The 15,028-nt window shown below is 35.6% G+C and overlaps 1 protein-coding gene across 9 annotated transcripts in view; it reads right to left on the bottom strand.

Annotated features, from left to right (window-relative positions):
- Positions 1-15,028, bottom strand: part of HECTD1 (HECT domain E3 ubiquitin protein ligase 1) — a 60,302-nt gene that overhangs the window by 14,521 nt on the left and 30,753 nt on the right. For 3 of the 9 annotated variants that reach the window (XM_030484172.1, XM_030484179.1, XM_030484175.2), the window contains exons 14-26: positions 13,886-14,161; positions 13,703-13,779; positions 12,103-12,237; positions 11,725-11,871; positions 11,258-11,352; positions 10,733-10,838; positions 9,739-9,873; positions 9,514-9,653; positions 8,734-9,057; positions 8,148-8,314; positions 7,792-7,968; positions 4,226-5,062; positions 964-1,185 (exon numbers count right to left, since the gene is read on the bottom strand). In XM_030484172.1, coding sequence (XP_030340032.1) covers positions 964-1,185; positions 4,226-5,062; positions 7,792-7,968; positions 8,148-8,314; positions 8,734-9,057; positions 9,514-9,653; positions 9,739-9,873; positions 10,733-10,838; positions 11,258-11,352; positions 11,725-11,871; positions 12,103-12,237; positions 13,703-13,779; positions 13,886-14,161 — 2,838 coding nt within the window. The remainder of the gene's footprint in view (positions 1-963; positions 1,186-4,225; positions 5,063-7,791; positions 7,969-8,147; positions 8,315-8,733; positions 9,058-9,513; positions 9,654-9,738; positions 9,874-10,732; positions 10,839-11,257; positions 11,353-11,724; positions 11,872-12,102; positions 12,238-13,702; positions 13,780-13,885; positions 14,162-15,028) is intronic. The other 6 variants (XM_030484181.1, XM_030484178.1, XM_030484174.1 and 3 more) reach the window with 4 other exon arrangements.

The raw sequence follows: 15,028 nt of genomic DNA, 5'->3' as shown, positions 1-15,028 counted from the left end.
GTTACCCAATCAAAATACCAAATGAGAGTTGATTAAAAGAATAAAGGGAGATGGCATATGCAGATATTTTAACTGACCACCTCCAAGCAGCTTAATTCCAATATCCATCGAAATTACCAGATCTTTTTTCAAGCAATTTCAATAGGCAACAAAATAGAACACAATCTTAATCCAATCAAATGTCAAGCAAATCAAGTATCTTCTCTTCCAGAAACATGTCACAACCCAATGAACTTTACATTAGGAAGCATTTTCCAGTATCTAGCCCAGGTTCTTCCTGGCTTCATTTCATCAACTTGATTCCTAGGTATTATCCACCTTGTTAACTAGCTATTCTTTCACAGTATTCACATCCTGCAAATCACTCCTGTCCTAGTGTCTGTTTCTACAGTATAGTGCCCACGTAACTCTAGATTCTGTTTTGGTTTGTCTGGATAATTCCATTCTCCGTGCAATTTTAATTTCTGCGGTCTTTCCAATTTTTTGCAATTACTATTACAGTATTGAGATACCTGGAATCTCATATACTATTTTAAGTGTGTAATGTGCCTAATGGCAGATGCTTTTCAATCACCGAGTAATACAAGATACCTCAGACTGAGCATGTAGCCTATACAACACAATGAGAAATAACATTTTGATTTTTATTACAGGTTCATAATGCAAACTACATTAGATACTAAACTTTTCTGATTAAGGAAAAGATTAAGTGCCTAAATAAACTATACCATAAATAATAACAACATGGGATAGAAACAGATGAAAATAAAGACCTGAAAACAAGGAGATGCTACTAATGTTAACATCATTTTACTTAGTGCCTTACAGAACTAGTAACATACGAACAGCTCAACTTTCAAATACTTTTCAGTAAACTACTATATGAGAAAATCATAACAATGGGAGAAAAGGAAAAATCATTAATGGGAAGTCTGCTTATGTTCATTTAAAAATGAAACTTACCATATAAAGAATATTCTGCCTCCTGACCTGTATCGCTCTCACTAGATGTTGATGTTAGGCTAGTAGTTAGAGTATTACTAAGCGACTGACCAACAGATAAAACTGTAGTTGCTGTAGCTACATTGCTGCTGCTAGTAACACTGGATGTAGACATGGTCACTGTTGATGTGGTACCAGTTGTAGTCAGATTAGGAAAACTTTGGGCACCCATAAGAGGAGAAGCTATAGATAAAGATATGGTAAGATAAAATAAATGATTTGATGACTTGAAGAGTACAATTTACATGCATGACTCCTGTGTTGAAAAATATATTTGGGGTTGAAAAATTATCAGATGTTACAATAAAGGATAACAGACCAAAGGGGAAGGGTTTCCCAGTGCAAAAGTGCACCCTACAATGCAGATGCCCACTTCTGAGCATATTGCCTTGCATACATTTAAAACAAATAATTTTATTAAATAAATCCCAAAATCCCACTGTAAATCTGAAATTACTTCATTTCATTTTCAACATATTGAAAGTATTTCTGAAATCTGTTACTCCAATGCTGTGTCTGTCTTTAAGCCTAAATGGTAATTCAGCCTATAAACAGTAAAATAATTAAAATTATACAGGTAAACAGAGAACAGAACATGAGACAAATTTGAAATTTGTGATTTTTATGCATTTTTCTAAATTTCTTAAAGCAGCTCTGACTTGTTATCTCACAACTATTAGCACATATGCTCATGATGGGCAACAAGCCTGAGCTGGCAGTACTGTGAAACATGTGACTTAATACCTTACTTATGTTGGACTATTTATATAAGTAATTTTCAGAATAAGCAAGCAACAACTAAGAAGTTAGGTTACTGCACATTCATATAAAACACAATAAATGCATTTTAACAACTGAAGATATAGACTAAATTCACTATAAACTCAATAGAAAGAATTTCAGGTGATGTACCTAACTGAGTATGAGTTGTACCTATGTGCAACTACACATTTACATTCCAATCTTCAAAACATTTTCTCATGCTTATCTTCAAACACAGGAGATTAACCACATGCTTGCATGTACAAATCTGAGAGGTCCCCTATAGTTAGAAGTAAAGCTTACATTTTTCAATCTACCTTTTCTAAAGTATACCAAATGCAAATTTTGTAATTTTAAAGTCACTTTCATTACTGCAGCTTATGTAAACTGAGGCACTGCTTTCTTAAAAATATAAAGTCTGAATTTCAGACTATTATTATCAAGGTTTGCAAAGGTTACTACCCTTGAAGAAAGATACAACAAAAATTCTTTCCTAGAGTGCCTTTGTTGCCGTTTCTATTGTTGTTGATTGTCAGATACTTTTTTTCCTTAGAAACAGAAGTACCACATTGCAAATACAAACATGCAAATAAAATATCAGCAAAGGTGACCCAAGCAGGTATAGCACTTGAAATTATTTCTGTGCATGGGGAGGGGGAGAGTGAAATTTAGATTTAGAGTTATTAATAAGCCTATGCTCATCTCTATGGAAGCATGAAAATTTTCCAAACCAAAAGGTTTTTCTTTTGTTATTAAAGAACTTGAAAATAATTTGTTCAGTATTCATATCTTCCACCCACTTCCAATGAGTAATGGTAAACACTTTGCTGTTAGACAGAAAAAAAGCCATTAAGTGTCAGCATTACATTTGCTCTGAATTCAAGAACAAATTGAAACTGGCTACCCTAGACACCACTTAACTCCTGGCAAATACCCATGATTTTAAATGCAACCACTACAGCAAGTCCAGAAACCTTACATCCAGTAATCATGATTTCAGACTTGACTTGAAGGGGGTGCAGGGATGGAGTGCAGCTTTTTCTGTTTGGGGGCAGGGGTGTTGGTTGGTTGTTTTAAACTTGGGCAGACCAAATAAATAGATGGATAGATCAATAAATATTCAAGCTTTTTACAATGCTCTAGTAGAACTTCAGTGAGATTGCTCAAATTTAGTCTTTGATCTCTTTTTAGGACACAAGTTCCCATCTACAGTTTATATTTGCATAATAGACAATACAAAATAATTCCGACATGAGGGACAATTTTAAAGTATAACTATATTTTAATAGTAAATCCAATTTTTAATTTGCCACATTCTTATTTCCACTTCAGCACTGTATATCAAAACACTGAAGTATCTCCCTGTGTTTTGCAAAGATCCTCTCTCTCCCTGCTGCAAACATTCTCTGCCCCCCAGTATCACAATTTGAATTTAGGAATACACTAAAAAAATCTCCCCAACAAAGAAAGAAAACACTATTAAAATACATTGAGGAATGCTAAAAGCAAACACCACATTTTAAAATAAGGAAGCACAAAAATCCTAGAAGAGCCTGAAAACTTAACAAGAGTTAAGAGTGCATATTTCCGGCTTGGGTAATTTTACTTTTTCTAACTTGCCTACCTCGTGAAATGCAGCTCTCCAGTTAAAATACTATCACTGGCACTGAACAAAATACCTAACGAGGCTGGCTGAGTAACAACTCTGATGGGAGCATGCTGAAAATTCAGAAGGATGAACTCTCAACAAGCAGGTTTACAACTTACTTGCTATTACCTTTATCCTATATATGATCTTCAAACATGCTAATGTTAAAGCATGTACACAGTGCCATTTAAACTACTTTTAACTATAAACTTTCTGAAACAATACGCCTGAATAGTTTGGTGAATCTAAGCCTCAGTGACATACCACCTTTAGAAAACATACGTACACCAAATTATTCAGCCTGACAGAATGCACGAAGCTACTAAAATTTCATCATACTGCAATTTACTTTTTTCTCTCTACTGTGTTCTTAGCTCTTATGCTCAGAGACTTCACAATATGCACAAACTGCCTTTCCTGAGGAAAATGGAAAAATAACAGAAACAAGCACATACATGGTAAGCATGCAAAATCTACCCAGATCAGAAAGCAAGGGTATTCCACATTAGCTACTCTCGCTAGTCTTCCAGCCTCTTGATCTAAACCATAGTCTCTCTCTTCCTAAACATGTAATAGACCTATCTGATGGGTATAACAGTGTAATCTGTACAGTGTAACCATCACAGGGCAATGTAACACTTTCCAGCTGACATAAACTCTGTGTGCTCTTCATGAGTTCTACAGGTACACACAAGGTCAAGGCTGCTCTAAGTTCATTCTCTATCAGGCCAGAAGAATTCAAACTTTTTCAAGTCTATTGAAAGTAAAAGAAACAACAAAAGCTTCAACTAAAAATAAATATAGGTTACTTACTTGCAGTACTCATCACATTTCTTCCCAAAGTATTAGTATTGTTATCACTGCTACTTCGGCTTAAATTCATGTTGTTTGTGGCATTGGTACGTGCTATGTTTGCCACTCTTCGTACAAAGGACTCCAGGCTAGAGGTTTCTCGAGATGATAAATTAGGAACACTTGCACTAGAGCTCATTGGTGCCCCAGCAGCCAACAAAGAACTGACTGAGAGTCTGTTACTTGCTGACGAGCTTAGAGGTCGTTGGGAAGCTGCTTCTTTATTAGTCAGTTCGGAGACTGAACTCACATCAGGAGAGCTTACGCTAACAATTCCCATGGATATAGCACTGGACTCCCCAGGAGTACGTATTGAGTTATCAGGACCTAACTTCCTCTCTGCGTTTTCGTTTCCCATGTCCGCTGTTAAGGTGCTGGTGCTTGCACTGGAAGATGACCCTACGTCAGCCTGAGGCACACTATCAGCGGAAGACAGAACAACAATTGGTTCATGGACGTCAGTGCCTGAAACTATATTTTGCTCCATTACACTTTCTGATCTCCGCTCCATTTTGGTCGAACCCAAGCTGATGTCGCTGCTACTGGCCACGCTACACACAGAACTGCTGCTTCCTTTTCTACTTGAGGAGCCTGCAGCAGCAGTCGTCTTGTCTGGACAGTTGTTTTTCACCAAGCTGCTCCATGACTGCGTTGTGCCTGAAACAGTGGATGAAACAGGTTTGGGTGATGCCGCTGAATCAGGGTCGTACCCTGGTGCAAGCTTGAGGTCAAATTTTCCTTCTGCGCCCATACGGTAAGAGTTAGAGCCACCAGCATCCCAGGTGACATCAATCCAGCCTAGAAAGGGACAGGAGTTTGTGAGATCCAGCAGAAAGCAGACAGGAGCGTGTCAGACAGTAGCTCCACAATGTGGGATCAGCTTCTCATAAAGGCTGCATGTCTCAATTAATAAAATCCCTAAATAACCCTTAATGCCAATTAAAAAGGAAGTGTTTAAAACTAAATGATTTGGTATTTTAAAATGTTGTTAACATTGAGGCAGCATGCATGATCAGCCTCTATCTTCAGGGTCCCAGAATCCAGCGAAAAGTAAAGTTTCCTTCAGGAAGGAGCCTGACCTACTAGGATCTCTCAAATCTTTATTACTAGATTCTCTAATAACAGAAAGGTATATAAAAATGTATCATAACTTTAGTAACATCTGTCAAGAATGTCAAGAAATCATAAATCTTGCGAGGACATTCTACAATGTGTTTCTTTGCTGGATGCTTGTGGATAAGTGTATTTACCTGACAGAAGACATTTAGTTAAACAGATTAGTTTGGGATTTCTTATTATTGCCCTGTAAAATGAAAGAATTAATTTACTGATACTCATCCTTTCAGTTCAATAATTTATGCAGACTGAAATATTCTTATTCACAGGAAAAGGTTTACAGAGTCAGGTAAGGACTACTTCATGTAAGATTCTGGGGTTGAAAAAGAATACATTTCATAAAATGAAACTTTATACTGGGACCAAAGATTGAAAAGAGATGCTACTCTTCAGTTCCTTTAGTAAATGATTATTTAGAGTACCAGTATTTTTTTAACAGTTAAATGTAATAAATTTGCAATAATGAGGGTAACATGCAAAATTTAGCAAACTAGGACAGAAATAGGGGCAAAACAATTTATTTTTGCTTGTTTGAGTATGTACCACAACTTCAGAGTCACCTAAAAAAAATTCCTCCTAGTATTTTTATTGTATGTTATCTGTAACAGAACTTCTTGTCAACATTTTAACTGATATACATTTTTTTCAAAAATAAAATGTCTAAAGCTCAATTATTTTCTGTAACCTCAGAGAGAAATTCAAAACAAGATGTCTGGTCCAGATGTACACACATTTTTCTTTGATAAGAGAGTGTTAATTTAAAGTAAAATTTTTCTTTAGTACTGCCAAGTACACTTTTATAACTGTCCAAAAGTCATCACTTCTAGACCAAAACAGAGTATCACAGGTAATTTTCTATTTGGACATATCACTCTGGAGGAAGAGTATTTAAAATGGATAAAGTCTTCAGGTAAAAGTAGACATCTCATCCCCACATGAGCAGGTTTAAATCACTTTATTTTTGTGTTATTTTATTCCATCTTCATGAGCTATATCTGAGTAGCTTCACGTCACTAAGCCTTGAAAGTTGTGACGCAAGTCTGAAGTTTTTCCTTTCTATAGTTTATTTGCCTTTCTTATGAAAAAAAAAAAAAAGAAAGAAAAAGTATACTCATACTGCAGTTAAACAGTATCATTTTCCACCTTTATGAATATCTGGACGTAACTAATTAACTATTCTTGTTTTGCATAGTTCCTTTTCCTAGAATATTAATTACAAGCAGTTTTCAATCTGCACGATTTTTTAATCCATATGGAGTCTTACTACTCCATTATTATAGCCCTAAAACAACTCAAGATTTGTCTAAACTTGTGAATAATGACAAAAAGGTCAATGGGATACTATTTTCAAAATTCTATTTAAAAGACAACTGTGGTAGGCATAAGAGTCTGCTAATATGTGTTTCACATTGTTTAGCATCACCACTTGATAAATGAACTTCAATTTCACCTATGCTTAAAAGGGAAAGCTTTACTGGAATATAGGAATGAAAACACTGATTTAGTAGAATACTACTCACCAATAATACCTAAAGTCTTCAAAGTGAGAATGTAGCTATGGATACTGTTGCTTCTGATAAGAATAATATACAGATGATGGAAGAATTCCCTACAAGCCATCCTGAACGGCTTAAATAAGATTCAAAGTTTCAAAACATTTTAAGACATTGTACTTTGGACATTTCTCCATCTTTGAGAGCTGACAACTCAGCAAACTAGAAGAATATTTAAAATCTGGCTAAGAACGAGCCTAAGAGTGGCTGAAGTTGCTTCAGAAACAAGGTAAGTTTTATATACCCCAAAACAGAGGGAGAAGGGGGGAAAAGGATGGAAAGCATGTTCAGCAGACAAGATCATCACCTCTTCTGGAGCCTCTTTAGTATCTTATCTTCCTGAGCACTGACTTCCCTGACTGATGCAGGTTTTTGTTTTGCTCCATAAGTTAACTGCTTTTGATGCTTTTATTTAAAAAAAAAAAAATAGCAACTTGATCCCAACAAAGCTAGCAAAGTAGGAAAGGTACAGGATACAACAAAAGTCAAGAAAAATATTGCAAATGCTAAGCTAGAAGGAATGAAGATGGTAATTACAGATTTTGCAGGCCCAAAGCTTAAACAATCAGTTTGCAGCAATGTCCTTCATATACTTTTTCTTCTTTATAACACTGTCTAAATAACAATTTGGTATTTTAACCAAGTAATGCTTTACAAAACTTTCATTTACAGCAACAATTTTTTTTCATGCATTAAAAAGGAATTTCACAAATGAACCACAACAGCTGTAGCATTTGAGTTCCTTCTCCCCAAAACATTCAACTTCAAGACACTACAAAGGAAACACTTTAACGTTACCCATTCCACATGAACTAATCATGCTACAGGCATTTAGAAATTCAGGCAATTTGTGCTCACCATTATGCAATTCTCCTGTAACAGTGCCTTCACCCTGTGGGCTTCCATCCTGATCTCTCCATTTCCAATCAATTCCTCTGATTACACGAGCTCCTGGAACCATATATTTCAACACCTGAGAACGGACCAGACGTCTCTGCCTTCGCAGATTTGCTTCAGCTTCTTTAGCAGCTTTTCCTACAAGAAATGTAGGAGATGAAATGACTTAAAAGTACTGAATGGGAAATAATTTTTAGCTTGTTTCTAAGCAAGTTCCACCCCAAAAGTTAACCTGCTTTCTCACACCGATTTTTATATTGTATGTTCATTAGCATTTTAAGAGAACAAAAATAGGATGTACGCATTCTTTTTCTTACCCAGCTGATCTTCACATACTCCATTCACAGTGCCATAAAGTTCAAATCCAGATAGGGAGAGGTAGTGTGTTTGCCCACTGGCATTCTTTCCCATCTGTTTTATTCTAACATGTCTCCAACCTTGTTTCTCGTCTTTTGGAGGATCTAAAGGCCATGTTGCTGTAGACCTTTACATGTATCAGGGGAGAGATAAAAAAAGCTGAAATCAAAAAACCTTAGCACCAAAGCAAACAAAACCATAACGTTGATCATGCATGGATAAAACCAGAAAACTGCCAAGAACACAAGGAACATTAAACCTACTAATACTAGAGACAAACTCTGAATGAGTGCTGGTGTAACTATTTTCTCAGAAAAATACCAAATGCAAAATTTATAGTGACAGAAAAGCATAAATTCTATTATGTGAACCATACAGAGACCTTATGAAACACCTACTTTCCAGCCCATCCTTGATCATTTAGATCACCTGCCATTCCTTTATATAGTTACATTATTACACCTACAGAACACATTAAATTAGCCTACAGCCAAGTAAGTTTTTCCTGAGCTCAGTTTTATAAGAAATTATAATACACTGACATACCCTGGTTCGTTGAGACTACAGTCATCAACATGAGTATACAAAGTAGTCCAGTTCTGTCCATCCTTAGATACCTGGAAAACCCAATTTCTGAGAGCAGATCGTCCATAGCCTCGAGCATGGCGTAATGTGTAAGCTGATGGAATAACCCAAAGGCCAAGATCTATGGCAAACCAAGCATTCTTATCATCATTAGTATGACAATTGAGAGCTGAACTGTCGCGGCTTAGGATGTCTTCTAAGCGGCCATAAGGCAGATTTCTTCCTTCTGAGGACGTAACCACTACTAACCCATACGCTGCTGGATTTACCCACTCATATGCAGTTCTATATTAAAAAGAAAAATGTACTGTTCAATTATTACTTACATTAAAAAAAACAAATATAAGTAACATTTGACATTTACTGTAAATTGCGTATTACAGGTGAGTTCGTTACGTCACTTTACTACAGTGGTTTTAAAAAAACAGAACAGAAAACAAACCAACAACCACCACCACAGTAAACAAAAACAAAGACCAAACTTCCCCACCCCTTCATTTCTTAGGTAAGCATACAAATGAGTTCTCAACACAACTTCAGAGTTTCATATTTTTCTATTATTTAAGTACAGCAAAAATAAATGTAATTCTCTTGATCCACAGTAAAATTAAAGATACCTCCCATGCCCAAAAAAATTGTACATATCATTTCATTTCATTATGAATTCTCTCTTTGCACCCCACCCATGGATCACAGTTCATTGTGTCCAACTCCAAAACATCTAGCTTTGAAGGAACTCACTTTGCATTTGTTCCGATCCAGTAAATAATTCCATTTTCATCAAAATCATGTTGATGCCTGAACACAAATGTTTGGCCTTCACGGAGTTTTCGTACAAAAACAAATGAAGCCCTATCAAAGTCGTACCATTGCTTTGCTACCTACATATGAATGAAAAGAAATCGAATATTAGAGATGCAGAACGCAGCCATTCCTTGCGAACTCTGTGTGTGGTACGTTGCTCACCATTTTCAGGAGATACTGTTCTAGAGATTCAACAGTTGCCAGTGGCTCCATCTTTAGCATTCTACCAGTTCGATCTATTAAAGATGTCTCCCCCGAGGCACGTTCCAAACGAAACCTCAAGCGCCGTGTTAATATCTGAAAGTGCAGCTCAACATTAATACTGGCTTTTCTGATTTGGTTTTGTAATTTTAAGAAAAGCAATATATTTCACTACAACAGTTTAAGTAATTTTATTGTGCAAATAAGAAAACCATATTCCAATTTAATGCTTTAAAAAGTAATTGCCTGGTGTTCCATTTTTTCAATTAACGAAACAATTCTTTAATATGTCAGTCTATGTATAAGCTATTATTTTCTCACTTTTCCTGTGTTTTCAGTGCTTTTATTTCCAAATCTTGTAGACTAGCAACTACAATAATATAAAAACTGAAAATGCTTTTTCAAAATATTCAATAGCAGTAGTGTTTTTGCAACTTTCTAAAACTATTTGCTAATAATGTAACATCAAAACAGAAATACTGACACTTGACTGCCATCTTGCAAAATCCTGAAGTGTTATTTCCAAATATAGAAAATTAAGACTCAAACTGGATAAAACCAAGTACTGTTTTTAGCCAAACTGCAGCTTTCCTTTATAAAAAGCTGCTAATCCTGCAGGTGTCTTATATTACCAGAAATCAAACTGCCCTAGAAGGGGCCCTTTTAACAATTATAGCCCACCACTAGTCATCACAAATAAACATCTTAGAATTGTCTTTAACAAAATGCTTGTTCATGCTTAATAGGGGCATATTCCCATATAAAGAGAATAATGCTTGAAGGCAAAAGAAAGAACAAACACATTATGTCTTCAATGAAAATTCACTTCACAGTGTAAAAGTGGCACCAAACATTTAGGTTAAGTGTTAGAGGGAACAGATGCCAAAAAGTTTGTCGTTCTTTACCCAATTCTATCCACTTTTACAAGAACATGCTTCATACAGACTTCATTTACCTGAAGATTGTACGTAGATCCTGGTGTATCATACAAGTGGAGAGGTAGACGTTCGATAGATTCTAACACTGCTATCAACTTCCGAATTAATGCAACTGCTGGACGACTGTGAAAATGAACAGTTACCATATTACCACACAACAAACACAAAAAAAATCCTACACTATCTCAGAGAACAGTACCCAGCTGTAGCATGGCATGCAATTTCTACTGGTATCGTCTGTTCTAGTCACAGGCTTACAGCAGAGTGAGAAAAATATTAGTCTGCACAGTGATGAACAACAGTCACCTTGCTATCTGTCAACATGGATTCAGTACAGTTGACTCTTACAGATAGAAGTAACTCAGTAAAATTTTCAATTGCTACTTCAGTAGCAGACGCTGTCTTTTGAAGTCCAATTTTCTATTCCAGAGATAGACAAGTTGAAAGGGAAAGAACAGTTCTTTTGTCTTTAAGCTATTTTAATCACACCATACTGCTTCACAGATGCGAAGGGGGTTTTTTTTGTTTTGTTTTGCTTTTACCTTTCATCGTCTTCATTTTCACTGAATGCCGTTTTGAAAACATTTATTCTCTCTACCAGTTGACTACAGTCTTGCTTCACATCTAAATCAACATTCTAAGAGGAAAAAAAAAAAAAGTTACTTCTAATACAAAGCAATATATTAATTCTTCGTACTGGCAAAAATCTCTCTTCAGTTTCATTGAATTTCCTATTTCAAATCTGTATGTGAAAAGCTAAATTATATCAGCCATGAGAACTGACCAGTGTTGATTTAAGATTTTTAATGGCTTATTCAAACTCAAGTAATCTATTGTGATAGCATATATTCAACAGGTAGACCACTAATGGAGCAAGTCTGCCTGATTTTCATCAAGACAGGAAAAAGCCATGTTTATAATAGGTTTTTTTAAGTAAGGCACATGCCTACATTTTTTTTTTTTTTTTTTAGGAAGTTCTTCTTTAGAAACTTATGTTCTATAAACTCACATTATTTAAAACTGTAAGCAATGATTGAACTAAGCCACTACTGCACATTTCATATGGAGAAATAGTATTCTCATCCTTCAGTAATACAATTAAGTCTTCCAAAGCGGTCTTCATTAAATCTCTCCAAGTGTTTTCTCCCTCAATACACTGGAAGACAAAAAGACAATTATGGTGAAACAACGTAACAGTATTTCCAATTGCTTCATTTGAAAAACAGTATCCCACTAAAGCACATAACTAGGAATTACATGCATTAAAACCCCCATATTTCAGACAAATATATTGTGACTTTCCTTGATACCATGACAGACTAGTCTGAGCATTATGATGTGATTTCCACTGACATCACACATTATAAATTAAAGGAGGTACACTTACGTGTCTGTTTGTGTGAAGTTCCCATGCAGACTCTAACTGTGTTGCTATGTTCCTCAGGGTTACAACTACTCCTCGAGGCATGCTTTCAACAGCTTTAAAATGATCATCATACAAATCTCTCGCCATAGTGCGTACCTAGAAAATGGATTCTGACTATCAGAAGTCATACCTTACTGTATGTAATGAGACTATTGTTATTCTCCGAAATACTAAAACATGGTCATCTTTTACGAAGAAGTCCATGACAGACACAACAAATAGGGGAAAACTGAAACCTATCATACCTCAGGAAAGGCAAAGGTTGTAAAAGGCTAAAAGTACAGGAGAAATACATAGAAATACATGGGATCTTATTGAAACTTACAGAAATTTGTGCTGTAATTTAATATATGCTTGTAAGCCTAAGGTAGGAGAAAAGATGGGACTCAATCTGTAAATCTGTTTCACTAGAACTATATCATGGATCCACTAATCATCTTAGAGGGAAGATTAAGGGGGTTTTATATGGTTTCTGAATGCTCTATTCACATTCCTTAAACCAAGTCACACAAAAAATCCTTACGTGACCTTATACTAAGAACTACTTTTCCTATAAAGTATGGATCACACAAGATACAGATCAGATAAAATAAGTTCTTCTTAAACAACATCTTACTTATAAGAAATTTCTCCAAAAATCTTTCCTTTTCATTATCAGCATGTGTCCTACAACAATACATTTCACAAGCTTTGGAGCTACACAGTGCAATCTCAGGTACAAAAGAGCACTGTCTTCCTTTTATCGTTCCACCTATCCTCATTCGCACAGTATTTTAATTTTCAATTTAGTTTCACATTTCCTCAGACATAAGTGTCCTTACATGCTGCAGATTTTTGGTACAGAACATATCAGCTGCACTGTTAGAAACTGCAACTGCAAGAGAGGTCAAGACTGCAGATTAGCTTGAGCCCTTAGCATCAGCTGGCCACAGAATATACTTGTTCTATTTTGTGTTTTTTGTAAAAAGCTTAATACTTGATTTCTCAATTTCCCCCCACCCCCTCTTATGGGGGGGGGGGGGGGGGGGAAGGGAATTTTAGAGAAGCCTAAAATGAGGACATTTACACATTTGGATTCACCAGCCCAACTTTTACAATACAGACCGTTCACTTTCATCCCCTTATCTGTCACAACATCCAGTCTAAAATTAGTGTCTAAACATAGTGAACAGAAGTAACATATGCCTCTGATACAACTACAGTATTGATCATAACATCTTTTCTTTTCAGAATATTTTTTTTTTTTATGAAAGAAAAAAAAGAAAAACCTACAGAATTATACAACTATAGGTTTGAAAGATTGAATTTCCTTATATTTTTTAAAGAAAATTTGTTTTTTCTCTAGGAGAGCGCAGAGTTTACTAAGACTGCTGGATAAAAGCACCTGCAGAAGTGCTTTCTTATGAGTGAAGTTTTCTCCTTCAAGCTTTGCATAAAACTGTATGCAACTGAACTCAGAGATTTTAATCCTCTAAGAAGAAACTACAACTCTACAAGCATCTTACAAAACAAAACAAACTCAATTAAATTCTAAGTATAAAATCCACAGATGCTCACCAACCTTTTGCTTAGTCTTCTCCAGTTTAGATTTCAGCTTTCTTCCTCTTTTGCCTGTCCAGCCCGTCACAAATTCTGACCCTGCAACATATTTTCAGAAAAGTTACAGATTTCTCACAGCTATGAAAAGCAACAAACAGAAAATCTACCTCTTTTACACTTGCTCCTACCTGCACATAACACATACCTACATACTTACCCAAAGAGGTTTCAGCTGTAAAAGAATGCTTTGTTCCTCTGTTAGATTCAAACACAAAGCCTGGCAGATCTTCTTTCAGGATGGTAGCTTGCTGACCATCGGAATTGTGAATAGCAATTTCTCCTTCCTTTAAACAGGTGAGTGACCAGTTTCCTACAGTAAGTTTAGTTGGCCCTGGTGCCGATAAAATTGGCTGGCTTGTGGTAGATGGTTTTACTTGGCTTCGAGCTCTTTGCAGCTTCTCAAGGAACTCACTCCTACTTTCTATTTAAAAAGAAAAACACATTTTTTTTCTTCCCACAATTGTTTCCACCACCATCTCTCTCAAAGTTTTTTTTTTTCAATTGCGAGAGCAAAACAACTGAGTACATTCAATGCAAAATTAAGTTTGAAATTAAGGGTCGTAAAGCGTTCTAAATTTCTTCCCAGTATATTTCTGTACTTCAACAGTGATTTATTCCACAATGGCATCAAAGTGGACAATGCAATTCTTCCTGAATGGTGCTAATGACAGATGTATTAAATCATCTTCACAATTATAATGGGAAGATCAAAGAAATCCATTATAAGCTTTTGGTCTTGCAAAAAATAATTTCTCTCTTTATGGCCAGCATGAACTATTCTCAAAAGAGAGTTTTTAGGAATAGGACATTAAATGAATCCTCCAAGAGGAAAACAGCAATCAACTTTATAGCTTAAAGCAGATGGACAAAAGACACTGAAGACATAAAAGCCAGGGGAAAAAATACGTTAAAAAGAAAAAAATAGAGTCTGACAAGCAACATGTGATGAAAGCAAATTTGAGCTAACAGCTATTTGCTCAGATTGTGTCACAAAGGCAACAAAAGTATTTTTTTATAAACTATACTGAAAACTTTCATTCATCTCCTTTGTAGAACCTCTAAATTCACCTCAGAGAAAGCAAGAAATCCACAGTCACACTACTTAATACAGTGACATTAATGCAAATGTTCCCATTCCTTTTTTAGTACAGAAATTTTAAGGACCTCTATAGTTCTGAGAAAAACATGACATTAAAAAAAATACTAATCTAATGGCAGCACACAAGACTTGATTAAAAGCTAATATTTATATGGAGATATTTAATAGATGAAAAAGATATGTAGGTAA

This window comes from Strigops habroptila, chromosome 4 (assembly GCF_004027225.2).
Source record: "Strigops habroptila isolate Jane chromosome 4, bStrHab1.2.pri, whole genome shotgun sequence".
Taxonomy (NCBI): Eukaryota; Metazoa; Chordata; class Aves; order Psittaciformes; family Psittacidae; genus Strigops; species Strigops habroptila.
The sequence above is the reverse complement of the archived record's forward strand: the minus strand, read 5'-3'. Positions and strand labels throughout refer to the sequence as shown.